The sequence below is a fragment of the Patagioenas fasciata genome, chromosome 4 (assembly GCF_037038585.1).
Source record: "Patagioenas fasciata isolate bPatFas1 chromosome 4, bPatFas1.hap1, whole genome shotgun sequence".
In the NCBI taxonomy this organism is placed as follows: Eukaryota; Metazoa; Chordata; class Aves; order Columbiformes; family Columbidae; genus Patagioenas; species Patagioenas fasciata.
Genome location: NC_092523.1, coordinates 47,330,955 through 47,350,217, shown reverse-complemented (window position 1 = coordinate 47,350,217; position 19,263 = coordinate 47,330,955). Strand labels below are relative to the sequence as shown.

At 35.0% G+C, this 19,263-nt stretch overlaps 1 protein-coding gene across 8 annotated transcripts in view; it reads left to right on the top strand.

Annotated features, from left to right (window-relative positions):
• The window catches only part of ARFIP1 (ARF interacting protein 1), a 45,143-nt gene that overhangs the window by 9,574 nt on the left and 16,306 nt on the right, over positions 1–19,263 (top strand). For 3 of the 8 annotated variants that reach the window (XM_065837259.2, XM_065837263.2, XM_071807789.1), the window contains 4 exons: positions 8,606–8,720; positions 11,505–11,600; positions 13,019–13,128; positions 17,882–18,103. In XM_065837259.2, the coding sequence (XP_065693331.1) occupies positions 8,606–8,720; positions 11,505–11,600; positions 13,019–13,128; positions 17,882–18,103 (543 nt within the window). The remainder of the gene's footprint in view (positions 1–8,605; positions 8,721–11,504; positions 11,601–13,018; positions 13,129–17,881; positions 18,104–19,263) is intronic. The other 5 variants (XM_065837262.2, XM_065837260.2, XM_065837261.2 and 2 more) reach the window with 5 other exon arrangements.

Here is a 19,263-nt window from a genome sequence, read left to right as displayed (position 1 = left end):
CTGCCAATCTTCTTCATAAAACAGGACAACAAGCATTTTAAAAATACAAGACTTAACAGGTCCTGTGAATTCAGGACACCAAATCCTACATTTTTTTATTAATAAGTATCAAGTGGTTTGAAGCAAATTACTTCTAGGGAGTATTAAGTTTTGAGGGAACATGCCTGGCAGTAAATACAGTCGCATTTTGATTCAAAGTTGTAAGCAGGAGAGAGGTAAGTTTTCTCGTCTAGAAAGTGGAAAATTACTGCTGTCGTTTTGTATGATATATAGATGAGATGTATCATAATCCATCTTATTTGTTGTATGTTGAAAAAAAAGTTACTATCAGTTTTCCTTGTGCCTGGCTGACCAGCAGAGGGCGCTGTGGTACAGCCGATGGAATTTGTTGGGGCTGCTTTACTTTGATTTTTGTTATGCTTCTCAGCTGGAAATACAAAGACTAGTTATCCATATTTGTTTGATATCTGTTGAGACTTAGATTTTAAGGAAATCTCTAAGCTGTAACAGTCCCATTCTGACTGCAGTGCAGGATTATTTCTAAAAGAAATACTCAGCAGAACTTCAACATTTTATTCTCTCCTATTAAAATGCTGATTACAGGGGGGAACCTTCATAAGTTTAAAACCAAATTACATATACTTCCTGAATACTGGTAAAATCAACTTCTGCCTCATTTTGTCTTCTAGTTTAAACTTTAATCTAAAAACTTAAAAGCTGATAAATTATTCTTAAAGTTGACTAAAAAAAGCCAAAACAGATACTACACATTGCAATAACTTTTTTGTATGAAAGGTGTATTAGCAGTGGCAATTTTTTCTGAATGTTAAATTGTGTAAAGTACTGGCTGTTGTGTAATGCACAGTCAAGTGTATACGTTTCTAATTATTGACTCTAAGCCTTTAGGATACTGATTTTTAATCCAGCAATTTTATTCATAAAGCAGGAAACATTTAAATATGTATTAAAAGTATAGTTTTAAACATGTATTTATTATATTATTGTTATAAATGAAAATGTTATTTCAATATGTAAAAATAGGTATTTTAAATATATTTCAAGATAAAATACATACTGAAAACAACATCTGAGACCATTTGACTCTGGACGGTGGTTGTATAGAGAGCATGGCTGTGAAAAGATGTATAAAACTTCATGAGATGGAAAAACATCTGTATTAGAGCTCTTATTAAAAAACACTGTGCTTATTAGCGGGCATTTTTTTTTTTGCTTCTGCTGAATGGGCCATGATTTTTTTTATGAATAGCACTACGATGAGGGAAGGCTTCTGTTTTGTATGATTAATTGTTCAACTAAGATCTAGCAGTAATATAATGTAAAAATTAAGACAATGTTTGATCAATATTTAGTTTTCCCTTTATTTCATTAAGATGTACCTATGTATGTGGTAATGAATTTGGGTTCATCTGGAAGTAGAGAAACAGATATACCATTTAAGCCTGATGACCTTGATGCTGCTGTGACTGGACTGTCTATCTATCTATACGTTACATAATAATTGCTTCTTCAGTGTCCTGCATCCAGTACTTACTAGTTACAGTAAATAGAACTAGCATTCTTGTTGATTGGGTCAGATCTCTTCTGCAGTTAAAATGTAATCACCATTTTCTGTGTAAAGTTGAAATGTTAAGGTAGTTTTTGTTTATGGCCACATATAAAAGTTGAAGTAGGTTTTTGCTGGCATACTAATTATTTTGCTGGCCTGGAGTTAACTATATTTTGAAACTTCCACTTTCACAAAAATTTGTCCAATATTTGGTCAAGTAGCAGAACATTTATATTATGCAAGCATAGTTGTGTTTGCTGCTGTAATTATTTTCACAATGCTTATTCTGAGATCAGTGAAAATGAAGTGCACTTCAAATATTTTTTTGAACTGTCTTGTACAAGTTAATGCCTGTATGTGTGACCTGAACTCAGAATATGTGATAATCAAGACTTCTTATAAACAAAACAAACTTCTTGGAATTAACATCTAGGTCTGTTTACTAATCTGTTAGTCTCAAATTCTAATATTTAACTGCTATTCATCTTACTTTGTGTTTGTTATTTCTAATGCTTGATGCTATGCTTTCTCTTTTTTTCCTTGCCAGGTAATTTTTTGTTTTAACCTAAAGCAATATGCATTGCACCACAGTTTCTTTGCCAGTTTTTCAGGGGTCTTTTTTCTTATACTCTTATGGAAATGATAAGCCAAATATTGGTTTTTAGGAGGTTGCTTAAGAAAGGGGCAAGAAACCATTACCACTTTAAGTCGTACTGTTAGCAGAGTGCTTATTAAGAGTATGTGACCACAGCAGAATTTAGAGCACTCAAATTCCAATGTACTGATTTCAATTACACCTTCCTGGGAAGCTGGGGAACAAAGTTATTTTGGTTTCTTGTTTTCTCATTGTTATGATCAGGGAGCCATTCATCTAGATATTGTACCGTTCAGATGCAAACAATAAGATATCATTTATCCTGTATTTTTTATTTGGTCTTCTGCAGCTATTTTGTGACAAACACTTGAGCAGCTTCAATTGCATGTTTTTAATAGATTGAGTAAAGAGGTAGTTGTACAATCTTTTCTTCAGGGTTCTTTAATTACAAAATTAAATGTCCCTCTAGACTTGCGTTCTGTTTAGCACTTCCATCAGACCTCATCCGTAAGCTGCTCAGGCATGAAAATGCATATTTATTTTCCACCAAATGCAGTATTTGTATGTACTCAAGCATGAAAAGTACCTCACTTTGCAAGGCAATGCAGTGCAAATATATTTACCTGGAAGTGGCAAGTGGAGTTGTTCTTTCTTTGAAAAAAAACTGCCATTAGTTGTGCAGAACATCAGAGAGCATAGATTGCCATAATGTCATTTCAGAAGGAAGTGTATTAGTTCCAGTCCTGTGGGAACGTGATATAGCTCTGCTAGATGCATCTTCTTGGTTCCTTATTTTTAAGAAAAAGAATCAAAAGCACTTAAGTGTTTGCCTAAATGTAAAGTCTCATTCAGAAATATGCTACTACATTCTAATTCTGTCTGCTTTGTAATAATAAGAGATGCCTGCGGAATTCTGACAAGTTTTGTCTTGCCTGTGTGATGGATGGAAACTTCTTTAAACTAAAAAAGCCTACAGTTTCAGTTGTCATTGGATGAAATGCCTGATGTCCTTTCATTAGGAAAAAACTCTGCTGGAACTCACTTAAGCTTTAAGAACTTGGTGTGTAGAACCATTTGCCAATGTTTGGATGTTTGTTAGCCTGTGTTAATAACAGAGGACTTCAGCACTTCCTAATCAAACATGTTTTTCTTACTACTCTGTACAAGAAAACTCTGCAAAAGGGAAAAGGTCTTGATGGTTTATATTATTAACTGGTTTATTTAATGTGTCACCAACTTATAGAACACAGTTTTCCTCCTATGCTATTGTAATTAGGTCATCGGAATAGCGGTGTTTTAGTGTCACTGGGGAGATTGTGAGCTGAGGACTGTGGGAAGGAGTGAGGAGGTATGTTATTCATAATTCAGTAGCATGTGTTAGTGTGAAAACTGCATAGGAATAAATTAAATTAATGAAAAAAACTGTTTGGTCTGCCTATAAAGGTCTTCAGACAGCTGTAAGCTACTTGTTATGTTTAAACTATGGTAGAAAATCTATATGAAGTTCATATCAGTCTGAGTCTCTGAAATTGATCCAGTTGTTTCCTTTCATTTTCTGTATTTGGTGTCTTCTCCTGGCTCTTTTTGTACTCCCACAGGGACAAACCCTTCATTAAACATGTATATGATACCAGTAATAAACTCTAGGCTGCAAAAGATAAATTAACTTTGTTGTGAGTCTTCAATTTATCTTCCTAGATTGTGAAATAAGCTCTGGTATCTGATGAATCTGAGTGCATGGCTTCAGTATCGTGTTTTGTTATTGCCAATCTGCACAAATAGATAAAGTGAATTCTTTTTTGTCTTTTGCCTTGTGGAAAAAAAAAATGCCAACCTTGTCACTCACATTCTACCTGAAACACCTGAGTTCATCTCTTAGGTTTTGCTGTATTGACTGGCATAGTTAGATTTTACTTTGGGCGATTATATTTTAATTAATGTAGACTGATATAAAATATAACTTTGTGTCAGTTCTAGAAAACTGATTTTAGGAGATGAAATGAAAAAGACCAGTCTTTTGTTTTGTTGCCAAGTGGTCTGCTTCATACAGTCTTAAAAAATAAAAATATGAAAGTTAATGTCGAGAGTAGAAGGGAAGCTAATTTTAGGCTGGATTGTGGTATGACATTAGGTAAGTCATAGGGGCTGTAGGAAAAAAAAGGGTCTTCTGAGTGAAGAGCAGTGTATTGGAGAACAGAAGAAACGTTTCAGTCCATGTTTACCATTTCAGCGTAGATTAAAGCCTTCAACTCTTCTCCTGTCTATTTTTATGCTTGAATTTATATTGATGTGGGGATGTAGTGGCTTAATTAATGGAAAACAGGAGCTGAGTGATATAGTAGAGCAAAGAAGAAGAAAATACTGAATATGTACAAGGACCTCCACTTGCACAAAAATTAGGGTTACAAGTTAAAGTTCAGAGCCAGTTATCTGACTGGGTAGATGTTATATCTATCTACATAAACATTTTGTTTCATGGGACTTGTAATCTTTGAAACTTTAAACTGTGAACTTTACAATAAGATGTGTTGCAGATTTTTCTTAGAGTTAACTTGAGTAATTTTATTCAAAATGTTATCCATCATTTAAAAAAAAAAAAAGGAGCAAATAATTGTTCCAGTTTAGTTGCTCCACTTTTAATGGACTCCTTGAACTAGCTAGTGCTGTGGGGTTTTTAAAACACCTTTATTTGAGGTAGTAAAGGCAAATAAAACCAAATCTCTTAAGCTTACTGTTGGTACTAAGCAAAAAATAATGCTTAGTCACACATTAATAATAGACTGACATAACTAAGAAATTAATATGATGATGTCTTCTTCTTAGTTTCCACTAAGTTTTGGCTAAGCCAGTTGCTTTGGCTCCTCCTAAGCTCTGAGAGACTACTTTGCTGTGTTTACTGTCTCAACAGGATTGATATGTCAAAAATGCATACTGGTTGTTCTAGATAATCTGTATAATAAACTGAAGAATATCCCTGTTTGGCTTGTGTAAAGAAGGCTAACCTTACTAAAATATGATTAGTTTAATATGGTGATTTGAACTAATTAAATGGGATTTTATCAGAGAGTTAAAGTGGTTTCAATGCTCTGTACAATATAGGCTTGCACTATTTTGACTAGATCAAATTAAGCTAGTACAGCTGTTCTGTCTATCTGTATTTCATGCGTTTGCTTCTTTGAGCCTATACCATGCTAAATGACTGAGAACGGGATAGGTAATCCAGCCTTTCGACTTCTTGGGAATCTTCTGAGTTGTAGGGCTTTTATACTTCTAGGTCTTAGTTAAGTCACAGTATTAAAATACTTCTGCTAGATGGTAATTGCATAAACTTGCAATGGTTTTCAGCCTGATACAACTGAAAATTATGAACTAAGCATCTTTTTTTTTTGTGATGGTGATCCCTTAGCAGATTTGTGGTTTTGGAATGTACCAGCAGATTTTGATAAATTCTAAAGACTTTATTTTGTTTTTACAAAGAAGGGGCAAATCCCTTTTGACTTTGAAAGCAGATAATCTGATCATCAAAATCTTCCTCTTAGCTAGAAGAGCAATATGTAATAAAAATGTAATCGTCTTGTTGTACTTGGGGAATCTGTCCTCACTTTTCTGCTGACAAAAAAGAAAGCTATTCATGTTGTCTTCTTACCATTCTAAAAATCTCCTTAAGTACTGTCATTCATTCTCTTAAACATGAAGTGTAGTGCACATCTTTTCTTACTCTAAGGCTGTTTCTAACTTATCCTTCTTTGTAAATTATTGAAGAAATAGATTGCTTTGTTAGAATAATTACAGATTTTTGGGTAGCTTTTTCTATTTACATTTGGGAGAGGGGAAAAAAGGCAAGCACAATCAGTTGCATGAATGACATGTTAAATATTGAAGTTTACACGCAGAAGCTTGTCTCCACTGAACTTTCATGTTTATAAACAACAAAAAGGTAATCTATTGGTGATCACTGACTTTTGATGACGATTCTGGTAATGTATAGATCAACAAATGGTAAATAGTTCTTTTAAATTCATATGTAAGGGTAAATTCATATTTAGCAGGGTGTATTTCAACTGGTTAATATAGGTGTTTAAAGCCAGATTTGAATACAGTTCTTTACTTTTAACCTTGCCTTTTTGCCAATGAAAAGGATGTAGATCTCTTCAAACAAATGTTTGTGTACATACATATACATATGTATATATTTATATAAAAACCCCTGATATGTATATATACACAGTTGTAGATCTTAATAATTTTCATAATCCAAATATCAGGTTTTTATTTAAGAGAAGGGTGTGTTGCAATATTCTTATTTATTTAACTCTGTAGTTTGTTCTGCTTATGTTTAGCTTCAAATTAGAATTAAGTTGAATATACAGAAGTAGTACAATTGCTTAAGTTTATATCTAAGTTTCTGTCTTTACGAAGCAGGTGTTATGCATTTTAACCTTAGATAAAGTTGCTTAGATTACTATTGCAAACATGCTTAAGCAGGTTAGCTGTCTACATTTCTTTGGCTACAGATTTAGATATTTTTGAAAGCTATACAACGTGGCAAGGTGCCTTCAGGAAAAAAAAAAAAAGATGGCATGTCCATTTTGTTAAATCAGTGTCCTCTGCAATCTGGTTATCTTTTTTCAAGTCTCTCTGCTTTTTCAGCTCCTAGTGACTTGCAGCTTTGAGTTAAATGGACTCTGTCTATTAGCCAAACTAAGTTGAGGCAAAGGCTTTCCAGCATACCAACAAATGCAAGTACTTAAGTGGAAGCACCAATGTTAAGTCAGTTGTGAAGACTGAAAGCAGTGTGTATCCAGTGGTGTGATAAGGCTTCATTTGTGAGATCAGGTTCTGCATATGAGGACTTTGTTTTTCATGCTGTTTATTTTTCCCTTTTTTAACTTTTTTTTTTTGGTATAATGCTTCAGATACACAAGTACAGCATAATCTATAACTAAATAGCCAGTTCATGGGAGTGAAAGTATGGCTATTGAAATTGGTTACTCTGATTGCAATAACATCCTGGATTTTTGATGTCAACAAGATTTCTGTTCTGCTGGAATTCACATTTGTAGTTTTTCCTTTGTTCTTTCTCCCAGGAATTTGTCTTAAACTAAAGACAACGATCTAAATCTGTGGGAATGTGATCCAAAGGTACTTCTGACAGTCAGTCTCTGGGCAGTATCATTCCTATGCACTAGCTTGCTTCTGGTTTGTGGATTGAGTGACTACAGTAACATGTCAGACATGGATTGGATTCTAAAGGTTCATAAATAGTTACTGCACATATCCAGGCACTGACATCTTAAAGCTATGTATACTTTTTCTCTGCGAATTTCACTGTTGCTCCTCTATATTTTATCATATTTTTTTGCCTCTGTATGGAAGCAGAGGGGGATGCAAAAGAATACCTGACTCCAGAAACTGCCAGTTTTGTGATTTCTTGATACTTAATTTTTTAAAGTGTATTTACCTTTTTGCTTTCATTTCCACTCACTTTTTACTTTTACAATTTAGTGGTTTTAAGTTGCTTTGAGTAGTTGAACTTTCTTTAAAACTTTAAGTATATGCCATAACACCAGAGGCTTAACCTTCAGTCAGGTGGCTGGAAATATAGTCTGGGAAACCTTTGGGAGAGACAAGATAGCAGAAATGGGCAGTTGGATGGTATCTGAATTATGGTGGACAAATTCATAGTTAAGGAATAGACATATACTGGGTTGCTGTGAAGACTTCAGTTAACTGAACGTTTAAAGTAGTAGTTAATTCTAGCTCTCTAAAGTTAAACAAGGCGATCTGAGGCGATTTTAAATGGAGTTTCAAAAGCAAATAGAAGTAAATGGTAACTTTGTGCTTTGAGCACTTATGTTGTAGAGTAGGTGCTCAGAAGGAAGCTGTTGAAGTGATACCTTTCTGGATGCTTCTCCCATGTGAAATACTAAAGAGATTGCATGCGCTGTTTGTAGAAATTAACAGTGCTGTGAATTTTAAAGCTACTTCTTGCTTAGAATGAATTTTTTTTCATCTTTAAGATGATAGTTGCTTCCACATTTTTTGTTTGTAAAATGTTGTCTTCTCTTAGTGTTAGATCATTTTGTACCCCTGTCAGTTTTTAACTAGACACATTATCAAATTGGTATGGTTGTTTGGACCAGTGTCAGACCACATAACGTGATGTTATGGGCCTCATTTTTGGTAACTGCTGCTCTTAAGAGATAGCATCCTAGTGGTTCATCAACATAAAAAAAATCAGAATAAGTACACAGGCTATACTTAGTGTTTCTCATTCATTTATGTTTTATTTGTGCATAGCAGTAGAATGCTGTAACACCAGTCAAGACATTCCAGGCTAAAGGCAGAATTGTCTGTCTGAGGGCTCCTGAAACTGCACTGTAAGACTTCTGAATCACTTTTTTTATGCATTAATTTTCCATTTTAATTCAAATATTTCTAAGGACTTGAAACGTTCGTTACCAGTTGGACTTGGACTTTCTGAAACCAAAATAACATCTCATGGCTTTGACAGCACCAAAGAGGGAGTTGTTGAGGCAGGACCATTTCCAGGTAAAGGTAACTGATTTTTTTTGTCTGTATTTCTCAATTTAAAATCTTTAGACATGTTTTCATATGGTTAGGAATACAGTGTTCTGTAGCTGCTTTGAACATTTTGGTGTAAATGTACACATTGAGATGTACATTAATGACAACCTGCTTATATTCTCTGGTAGTTGGGTTGTTAAAATAGAGAATATATGCTACGCTTGTATCTTTCAAGGGACTAGCGGAAACTGCTCAGTGTTGAATTGGTATGCATTTACAGGAAGAGAAGTCCTTGAGCACCTTGAAATGGTATGAGGCTGAAGAATTTTACTATTACATTGCATTGAAGTTTTCTTTAAATATCACAGGTATTGTTGTGAATTGAAACGTAACTGGAGAAATATTCATTTCTTGATACACAGTTCACTTTCCTGAAGCAGATTAATAAATGGAGTTAATCATTGTCCCTGAGACTTTTCTCTCCTTTTTTTTGTTGTACATATATTACTTTACTGTATTGTTGCTAGGATGGATAATGCTTTGTGTCTCTTTTTGCAGGTACTACCTAATAAAAAGTATCTGTTTTCATATTTTCTCAGCAGAATTGTGGTTGTCTATAGCAGGAGGATTGTAGTTAATTAATATTTAATTCACTATGCAAGTATTAATATATATTGTAGAGAATTTAAGCTAGCATTAAACAATGAGAAATACGAAGTGATAAATGTACCAGTAATGTCAGTGTCTTCCATTTAAGAACAACAGTGCCACAATATAGTAGTAAAAGTTATATTTTAATGGATTATGTAGCTTCAACAATTTCTGAATTTGAAAAGTTTGAACTGATCTCAAATGAACAGATGTGAAAATAAATCTTTGTAGTTATAGATTTAATTTCTCTTTTACTGCCTTTCCTGTTTGGTAGGATGTTCTTATGAAAACAGTGATTTACATGCTGTGCTTTTCCTATATTACAGAGTGAATGCTGTGGTTTCTTTAAGTCTTTGAAATTAGCAAAATATCTAGCTAAAAACTGGGCAGATGGCGAACTGCTCATCAATCTTACCTTTTTGTATTCTATTAGCAAGATAACTACTGCAGCTGTTAAAGTGCATTAACCTGTAAAGGGAAAAGTATCTAAGATGTGTTTCAGGCCCCACTAATATGTTTGAAATCTAAATGTTCTTTAGTAAGTTAAGTACCCAAATGATGAGCATTGCACGTGTGATTTTTAAACACTTGAGATATCACAGTTTTCCTCCAAGGATATTTTCTTCATATTTTTCCTAATGCTCTAACCAAATCAGAGAAAGGGAGAAAAGTGGTAGAAGCTAAGGCTTCTTAGGAAACTGTGGACAAAAGTAGAATGATTGCCTTGTTTCTAAAAATTCTGTTTTCTGTTTCCATTCAAAAATGATGCCCTAATAAGGACACTCAAAGGAGACAATACTGGAGGAGAAAGGCTTTTAGGATTTGTGGGATGTTGAATGCTGAAGCACACATAAGACTGTGTTAATAACTCTGTTCAAATGATAAGGATTTTTAAACTGCTTGTCTTAGCTCGCTTGCTGAAGTGATTCAGTCTTTAGGCCTTCAGCAGGATCTCGCAGTCAGTCGAACTTTTATGCCTGGATGAATCCGGTTGCAGCTCTTATGCAATTTCTTGCTACAGAAGGACACAAGTGTCTTTCAATCTTGTCTTTTCAGTACAACTGAATCCAAATAATGAGATGAATTGTACCCCGTATTAGTAGTGTTCTGTCATGTGTTTAAAAGGCAAAAGCTGGTTGCTGATTCAGTTACTTTGAGTGATATTTTGGGTGCTACTGATAACTAAATCTTGTTGAAACTGCTAAAGTTTAGGTTTGGTGTCCTTTTCTTCCAGCACACTGTCAGCCCTGAAGTATCTCAGAATTTCTCAGCAAAAGTAATAAAATCTTCACACACACCCCCTCCCTCTGCCCCGTGTTGATTACTCATCACTACAGAGAAAAAGCTAATATGTTTGGTTGGTTTTTAAGCATTGAAAACTTAAAAAGAATGCTGCTTCACATTTATGTGGTATGAAAGAGTTACAAAGCTCTAAAAAGCATAATCCTAAACCAGCTCATAGAACACACACAGTGCAGGTCATTTAACATTGGGTTTGTTTTGTTTTGTTTTTAAAGAGGACAAGCAAGTGCTGTGAAATCTTTCTTTTGGGAAGTAGATTGCACACCTTAACAGCTAATGGCTCATATGATCTTCAGGGTAGTTTATTGCTGTGTGTTTACACAGACTTAGGAGAGATGTTAATCAGGTATATCTGAAATTGGCACAGATTTCAGAGCTTATTTCATCTCTCAATGCTGTGAAGTGCACAGTGAAATCTATCTAATCCTGAAAAAGGAGGTATCAGCCATGGAAGCTGTATATAATAAATGTCATGAAATTTTCTGTTGATGGTATATACTTTACTGATGAAGCTGTCAGTTGTATTTTGATTACTCTTACAAAACCAAACAAAACCAAAATAAAACAAAAGGCAAAAAATCCCCCAAACAAACAAAACAAAAAAACCCCCAAACCAGTTTGGCATTATGACCTACAGAAAAAGATTAAATCATGAAAACTTGGAAAAGCTCACATGAACAGCTGCACCTCTTAAAAAACATTTCCATCAGAAATTCCAGCAATTTTTCTGTGAATGCTTCTATTTAATGTGTTGCTGAAGCAAATGTTTCTTTGTATTGAAAAAAATAATCTGTTTTAAAGTGCACATTGCCTTCTGGGGAAAATTATGGGTTTTCATTATTAAATATGTCCCCTTTTCAGGTTCCTCAGCATCACCCAAATCATCTGTTATATCTCCTAGCAGTGCAGCAGCTAGCAGACTGGCTGGACAAGGTTGTGATTTAATTATTCCCACAGGTATCAGCACTGAATGGATAACACCCTTGACTCTGCTGACACTGTACTAACTTCTCCATGTCTATAATAATTTTATTTACTGTTAGTTGCAAATATGATTTCTGGGGTTTTTTGGTGCCTCTCATTTCTGGCTTTTAACAGTTCACAAAGTAACCTCTGCTTTCCTTTCTGTATGCTGCTTTTTGCTCTGTAAAATTTAATAATTACTGAATATTAATAATAACAAGCAGTAGCTAAAATGGGAGCAACCAAAATCTTAAGGTTAAAGCTGAAGCCTTTGGTAGTTTTTGCCAAAATGATGGCATATTCCAGTAGAATAGAATATGAGGTGGCCATTAGGAATTTACAACACCCAAACTAGGCTTTGCCACTTGACTCATTTTGTGCCTGTGGGCAAATTACTTAACATCTTTGTCTGTTTCCTCCTATATAAAAGGAGAAAACCTATTCACTTACCTCATAAGGGTGTTGAGAAGGATTAATTACTTAATGTTTGCACAGCTTTTTGAATACGTAAAGAATATAGCAGAGCCTGATGCTGAAGGAGTATCTTGAGGCATCTGTATAGACTTTTTTTCCAAACTCTTATTTACAGAAATAACCTGGCAAGGCTCAGGTGACTGTAAGTAGCAGTAGGCATTAGAGGCAGGAGTAGTCAAAATTGTATGTGAATAAATAAAAATGTTGCTTAAAAAGTGGTAATGCTCTGCGATTCTTTCTATTTAGGACACTAGGAAGTGCTTTTTTAAAATTAAAACATAGAATCCATGTGATACAACAAAATAGCTGGAAAATGCTAAATATTGGCACAAAGTGTGTGATTAACCCTAGATATTTTAATTGTTGCCTTAGATCTTTTCTTTGCTGTTTTTATATTGGTGGTTTGTAGAATTAATTTTGCCTAATCTAATGAGCTAATAAAGCTGAAATAAGTTAGATATTGGCTGAACACATCTTCTGGAAAGGATTAGAAAAGATGAAAAAAACCCGTTTCAAAATTTATTAGTTGTCCTCTGTGACAACGGTTTTTATATGCCGATAGTTGCTATTTAATGGTCTGCAGATTGTAAACAGACTTTTAGGCTGGCTATATCCAAGAGGATGTTCAACTGTTGGAATTTTAAAGCAGATTAAATGATAAACATGCTTCAAAAGCTGTTTTAATGTTGTTTGGTGAAACTCAGTGCATTCAGGTAAGCTTTATTGAGCCTATTACTATGTGAAATACTGAGATTTAAGTGTTCTTTAGATCAGTTTTTAAAGAATTATTCCTTTCTGAAATTGATTTTGAAAATCTACATACTCAAGTTCTCACTATCACCTTGCTCTGCTTTTACATGTGCAGTTGTGCAAATCTTCCATACGTTTCCTTAAAACAAAAAAAACAAGACCTTAAAGATTTGCTTTGTCTGATATAGGGGGCAGAGCTCAACAGAAGAGTGGACCTGTTGTGTTAGCAGATGAAGTGAAGAATCCAGCAATGGAGAAATTGGAATTGGTGAGAAAGTGGAGCCTAAACACTTACAAGGTATGCAGGCAGACATTTGTGTGTTTGTGTGTGTATTCCAGATAGGAATTTGCTACTGGATTGGACTGAAGCTTTTCAAGTATTGTACTACTGCATGAAAGTAATCTGTTGTTGCAGTGAGCATAAGCAAGAATGCATAGGGAAGGCTTCATTGTCTTCCAAGTCTAGCATTATTGTGAGCATTTTTAAAGACCTGGTTTTAAGTGGAAAATCTTTCATAGGTGTTACTGGTTTATTAAGGTAGAGAATGTTCCGTTATGTCCCCCCAACATACAGAACGTACAGATTTCAGCACTAAGGCTTATAATTAAATATTATTGCTATATTTGAGTTGATTGCTGATAAAATAAAATTTTAGCTAATGGAAAAAAATGAGGCACATCTACATGTTCCAAACTTGTTAATCGCTATTCTGATGTTTTTGTTCTGTCTTGGCTAATTGTTTTTGTTAGTGTTTGAAGTGTTACTACCATTAATGTTTGTTTTACTCTCCTATGGTGCTTCTTTGTGATCAGTTGGGATTTGGTGAAATTAAAATAATAACAAAAGAATTTTAAAAAGGTGCTTAAAGCAAAACAGTTTGCTAGAAGTGACTCTCACTAAAAAGCCTAAAGGTGAGGAACAATTGTCAGGGAATAGGATACTACCAGGAGGTTAAAACAAAGACCAGTTTTGAAAAATAGCTTTTTGTTATACCCTCAACTTAAATGACAGAGGTGTGGACAGGTGGATTGTGCATCAGTGGCATCTAGATCAAACTATGAAGAAATGATGAATCTGTGAAAAAATGTCTCTTGTAAAACACAGGTCTGAATCCTGCCAGTGTTCTGAAGTCCAGATGAGGACTTCCTACCCTCTGAGGTTGGGAAGCAGGGATGAAGACATTCTACCCACTAGTAAATGATTATTCTGTTCTTTGTGTTAGAATCAGAAGTTTGCATCTTTTTTATGTCTGAACAGCTTTTAGAATTTCTACTTTTCATGTAATCTCAGTTTTCTAGCAACTGCAGAGGTCTGTCAGCTACTCCTGGAGTGTGCTGTACTCCAATCAGAATCTGTGCTGTTCAGCTGAAGCTGTCCTTTAAAATTCTGTGTCTAAGAAACATTGATTCTTCAGATTGAATCTGCTATACCACAACTAAATAAGAGAGGACTTGACCTTATTCTCTTCTGGGTGCCTTGATTTAGAAAACAAAATTAAAAAATCCTTGTCTCAATTGCAGAATGATTGCAAACCCACTTATGTGAGGCAGTAGCCAGAGGGATAGTGAAAAATGCAGGGAAAAGTGGTCGCAGATCCTTGTTTAGAACATCATTTCTTTGGCAACAGTCTTTGCAAAGTCTGGATTTTTAGATTTCTTTCTTGACTTAAACCTCCCCTTCCCTGAAATCCAGAATCCCACCAATTATGGCATAGCAAGCAAAGACTAGCACTATCAGAAAAATAAGTGAATCTGTTTGCTTGAAATCTATAAGCTTGAAGTTGTTTCCCAAACATGCCTAAGGAGACAGGTCAATTATGAACTTTCTAGAGTCACGTACTGACTTCTTGTATGGCTTTTTTGAGGAATTGGATGATTTAGAGAGAGCTTATGAATTCATTCTGAGTTGAGGGAGTATTATACAAATATCCCTGGAGATGCCACACATTCGAATATACTTTATATTGTAGGCTACATAAGAAAAGTGTATTTAATCTGACTAAGGACAGTATTTCAGTTTGTGGACATACTGGCTTGCTTTGGTTCCCGTCAGGAAGGTTGTGGAAAAAGTCTACTCCTTATCTCCTAATAGCTGACTGATCATAGGTTAGAAGATGCGGAAATAAAGGGCAGGAGTAAGTGGTTAGTGGAGGGAAGTCAGCAGTTAGGCTGCTCTGAGCTGAAAACCATGCTATTCAGTGTACCAGAAATTAATCTGCAAATGGAGTTAGTGGGGAAACTTGCTGTTGGGAGCTTCTTTAGGAATCTGAGTAGTTCCTCTGTCAGAGTATCTGTATCAGGAGTTGTGAAATCAAATTATTGGATACATTAAGAAGTCATACCCATCTGTGAATAAATGAATAAGTATGCCTTCATATATTTTTGAGTGCCTTGCTTTTTGTCCCCTACATATTTCTGTGAGAGACCATTGCTTTTGTTATCTCCCATTTTTATTTCTGTTTTAAGAAACTGTTTCCAATTGCAAATCACAGGAGATTAAAGCTGCTCTTCTGTCCAGCCTAGCCATTAATTTTCGTACACTGTATTTAACTTTTTCCCTTAGCTTGATAAGATTATACTGTTACCTCTGCAACTACTGTCCATCTTCACTCTCTTCAATTTTATGCTCCCTAGTAATAATGAGTTAGCATCAGAAGAAATTGCCCTTCTTTCCGTAATCTGGTGTCAAGAGCTTTTTCTGTTATTTTCCCTTCCCCCACCTCCCCACTTTGGATGAGAAAGGCATTTTCAGTTTAGCAAAAAGACATAGGCACAAGAAAGTTCTGACTCTCCTGGAGTTTCAGCAATTCTAATAGAAAGCTTGTATTTTTGTTTTTCATACGAGTTCTTGTGGAAAAAAAAAATATACCTGTTTTACATGCCTCTTTTTAATACTAGGCTACTGCATTTAATGGAATATTTATTTCTGAGACAGGTCTAGTAATGTCTGTGTTCATTTTTTGACATACACACAATTTAAAATACATTTCTTTTAAGTGTGTTTTGGTGTGTCTTTTTTTGAGAGAGAGTGTTGTTTTTCTTAAACTTTGCCTTGTGTTACTACTTTTTGAGGAATGTTGTTGTATTTAGGACAGATAATTCCATTTTGCTTTGTTCTAAAAGAGTAACGTGTAGAATTTTGTGTGTGCTAGTGAGAATATACAGAGACTTGTGTGTCTGTACTAGAGAGTAAATCAAAATAGATAGGTGCATCTTCTTTCTCAACTATTCTTGTTTGGTCTCAGTGTGCAACTTTAACTACATCTCAGTTTAACAAAGTATGCGGTGTCTTTCCAGCTACTAGTTTTCCCTTACTTGTAACTGCTGGGGTTTTTAGGTGTTTTGCTGTAACTTCTGAAACAAATACTCCTTGGTTGAAAATAATTCCTTATTCCTGCTTCCCATGATCCAGATTTTCCTCTTGCATTTCCATAGGGGGGTGTGTGTCCCAGCTTTTTGGGAAAATAGCCAAAATTTGTCCATCAATTCCGTAGTTCCTAGTGAAATGCTAATTTACGCTCTGATCACACTCATTGCTAAGCTGTATTTTGCAATTTCTGTTGCAGAATTTGGTAGTAAAGTTGTATTCTGTGCTGATACAATTTGTTACGCTCTCCCAAACTTCTGATTCTTGACTGACATGTTTTCTAGATTAGCTGCGCTCTTTCTTGTTAATTGGTTGAATCTAATGAAGTAGCCCAAATAGTCCGTACCTTCTAATCTAAAGTTTGAGTTACGACCAACTCATTCTGCTTGATCGTTTTTGAGTCTTTCCAGTTTTTGTCTATGAGAAAGGATGTAAAAGTGCTAGCAGATGAAATGTGTATCTCCTTTGGGGTAATTAAAGACTGGATTAAACTAAAGGCCTTGCATTTGGAATCTAGTGCTGTAATGTATTTGGGGAATGTGATATAAGATAGGATTTGGAATTATTTCATCTAACAAAATAGCAGTTTTGCACTTAGGTTACGTCCCTTCAGAGCAATTTGTTTACTAATGTACTAATTTCATTTCCTTGTAATTCCATTTCTAGCAGTAATTCTTCATATGTGTAACTACCTCTTCATCTCTTGGGACCACAGATTAACTTCAAATAACTTACTATAACAGTAAATCCTGGTTTTTCATAGGGATATTGTATGGCTTTGCTGCACATCTGCTTTGCAAATGGCTTTTCCTGTGTCTCAGTAAGGGAAACCCCAATGTGTATCTTGAGAGGTTCACTGCCAAGTTGGGCTCAAATCTCTGGCAGAGAAGGTGTCACAGATAAGTGGAATGTGATAGCAGCCTGAGCTGCCACAGCCATTGCCAGGGTGAAAGCGTCTACAGCCTTGTAAGGGCATGTTTTCTGCTTACACTGTTAATGAACTCCAAGTCTATTAAGAATCTGACTTGTGGCAAAAAGGAACTAGTAAGTCTTTCTGAGACAACATTTTGTAGATGTGGAAATAATGAGAAATGCATTTTAGTAGTAGTAGTTCCCAGTTTCCCAGTCAGCTCTGAAAAACATGCTGAAGACCATCACCTCCTTATCTCCTCCCCTCCCCAAACAAAACAAAACAAAACCAACAAAACAGAAAAACAAAAATACAACATCTTTGGAAAACATAATATGGCTAATCTGGAATTGGATGGTGGTAGACAAAACCCAAAAGATCACTGAGTAGATATTTTTATGCGGAACTAGTAATGCTCTCATTAACTGACTTTAATGCAGTGGGCTAAATTGCTTCTTTTAGCTTAATGAGATTCACCAAACCTAAAAAGAGAGAGGTTTTCTTTTACTTGAGAAACAATTAGCTATGCTCTTGATTTGCTAACTTGAATATTCAGCTTAGTAGGAGTTGAGACTTGTCCAGCTCTTCTTGCTGAGTCCTGATAAACTTCTAAAGAGTGTGGTGTTTTTTCAGTTTGTTGTGCAAACTTCTATTGGGAGGGGTGATTGTGAAAGAATTGTGTGTAATTATATGTCCCTTGAAGCTGAAAATGGGTGTATGCTGTGTTGTCTTGAATATATGTGATTCTTTATAATTTAAATTTTTTTCCCTCAGTGTACACGTCAGATCATCTCTGAAAAATTGGGTCGTGGCTCGAGAACAGTGGATCTGGAACTAGAAGCTCAAATAGATATATTGAGAGATAACAAGAAAAAATATGAAAATATCTTGAGACTGGCACAGACATTGTCCACACAACTCTTCCAGATGGTACATACCCAAAGGCAACTTGGAGACGCATTTGCTGACCTGAGTTTGAAATCATTGGAACTTCATGTAAGACTTTTATAGTGTTAAAAAAATAAAATGGCAGAGATGAAGATAAGCCTAAATGCCTCATGCAGGGTATATAATATTAATATATATAGTAGTTAGCAGCTATTTTACCAAACATTGTAGTTGACAGTATATTACATGTTCTTTGTGTTAAAAGATTATGTAATTCACTTAAAACTGTAGGAAGTTATTGAAATTACTGTAGTTCTTTACTGTTTCTTAAATGTTTGCCTTTAGTTGATGATTGGACTAGACAACTGACAATTTTCATTCATATAGAAAATGCATTTTATTATTTCTTTTGCTTGTAATGAAGCATTGAACTGCTCCAGAGTGTTACATCATGGCAATTACAGGATGTCTTTGGGGAATATGCCATGGAGTAAGTAGAACAGGACACATTACTTCACTTGTGCACATTGAATTTGAGTAAATTATTTTTCTGTAGAATATTCGAGCATTGAGATTTCATCTCAAAAGTCTTTTTTTAATGCAAATTTTGCTACTAATAGGACTAATTTGCATTCTTATGTTGTTTGGAATTTCTGAGCAAGGAAGGCAATATTTAGAGGTCTGTGTTTGGGCTGTTATGTTTCCTTGGTTTAGAAGTTTATGTAACACTGGTATTTCTTGTTATTGGTAATAAAATTGTCTACTGTAAAGAGAAGGTAGGTGTTGTGTCCAAAACATGGCAGCTGACTTGCTTCTACATTGGTTGTTCCATATTCATGAAATTAAAGCAATTTGATACTGCTACTGATCCTTTGGAAAACCAGTGTTGAAGAACTTAATGATTCCTTAAAATATAGCTGCCCAAATCACATTTGTGATGATTAAACTTAATCTCTGTTTTTTCTTCCCTTTTTCATGATTGCATATTCCCATTGAGTTTTCAGGGAGGAGGTAGAGTTCGTGCTTGCACAGAGGAACCTTAACCAATAGCTAGCTGAAAAATGTGAGACTCCTGCACTGGAGCACATCATTCCAACAGATGAAAATCCATGAAAGTAGAGCACTTCTAGCCACTAAGAAATCAAAACCTTCTTTTAGAAGATTATTTAATAATGAGTTTACTCTTGACACAAATACAGGCATGTGGTTTGTGGCAGAACTTAGTGGTTTTTATGAAGTATGTGCTGAAGCTGGATGCTTCTTCTGGA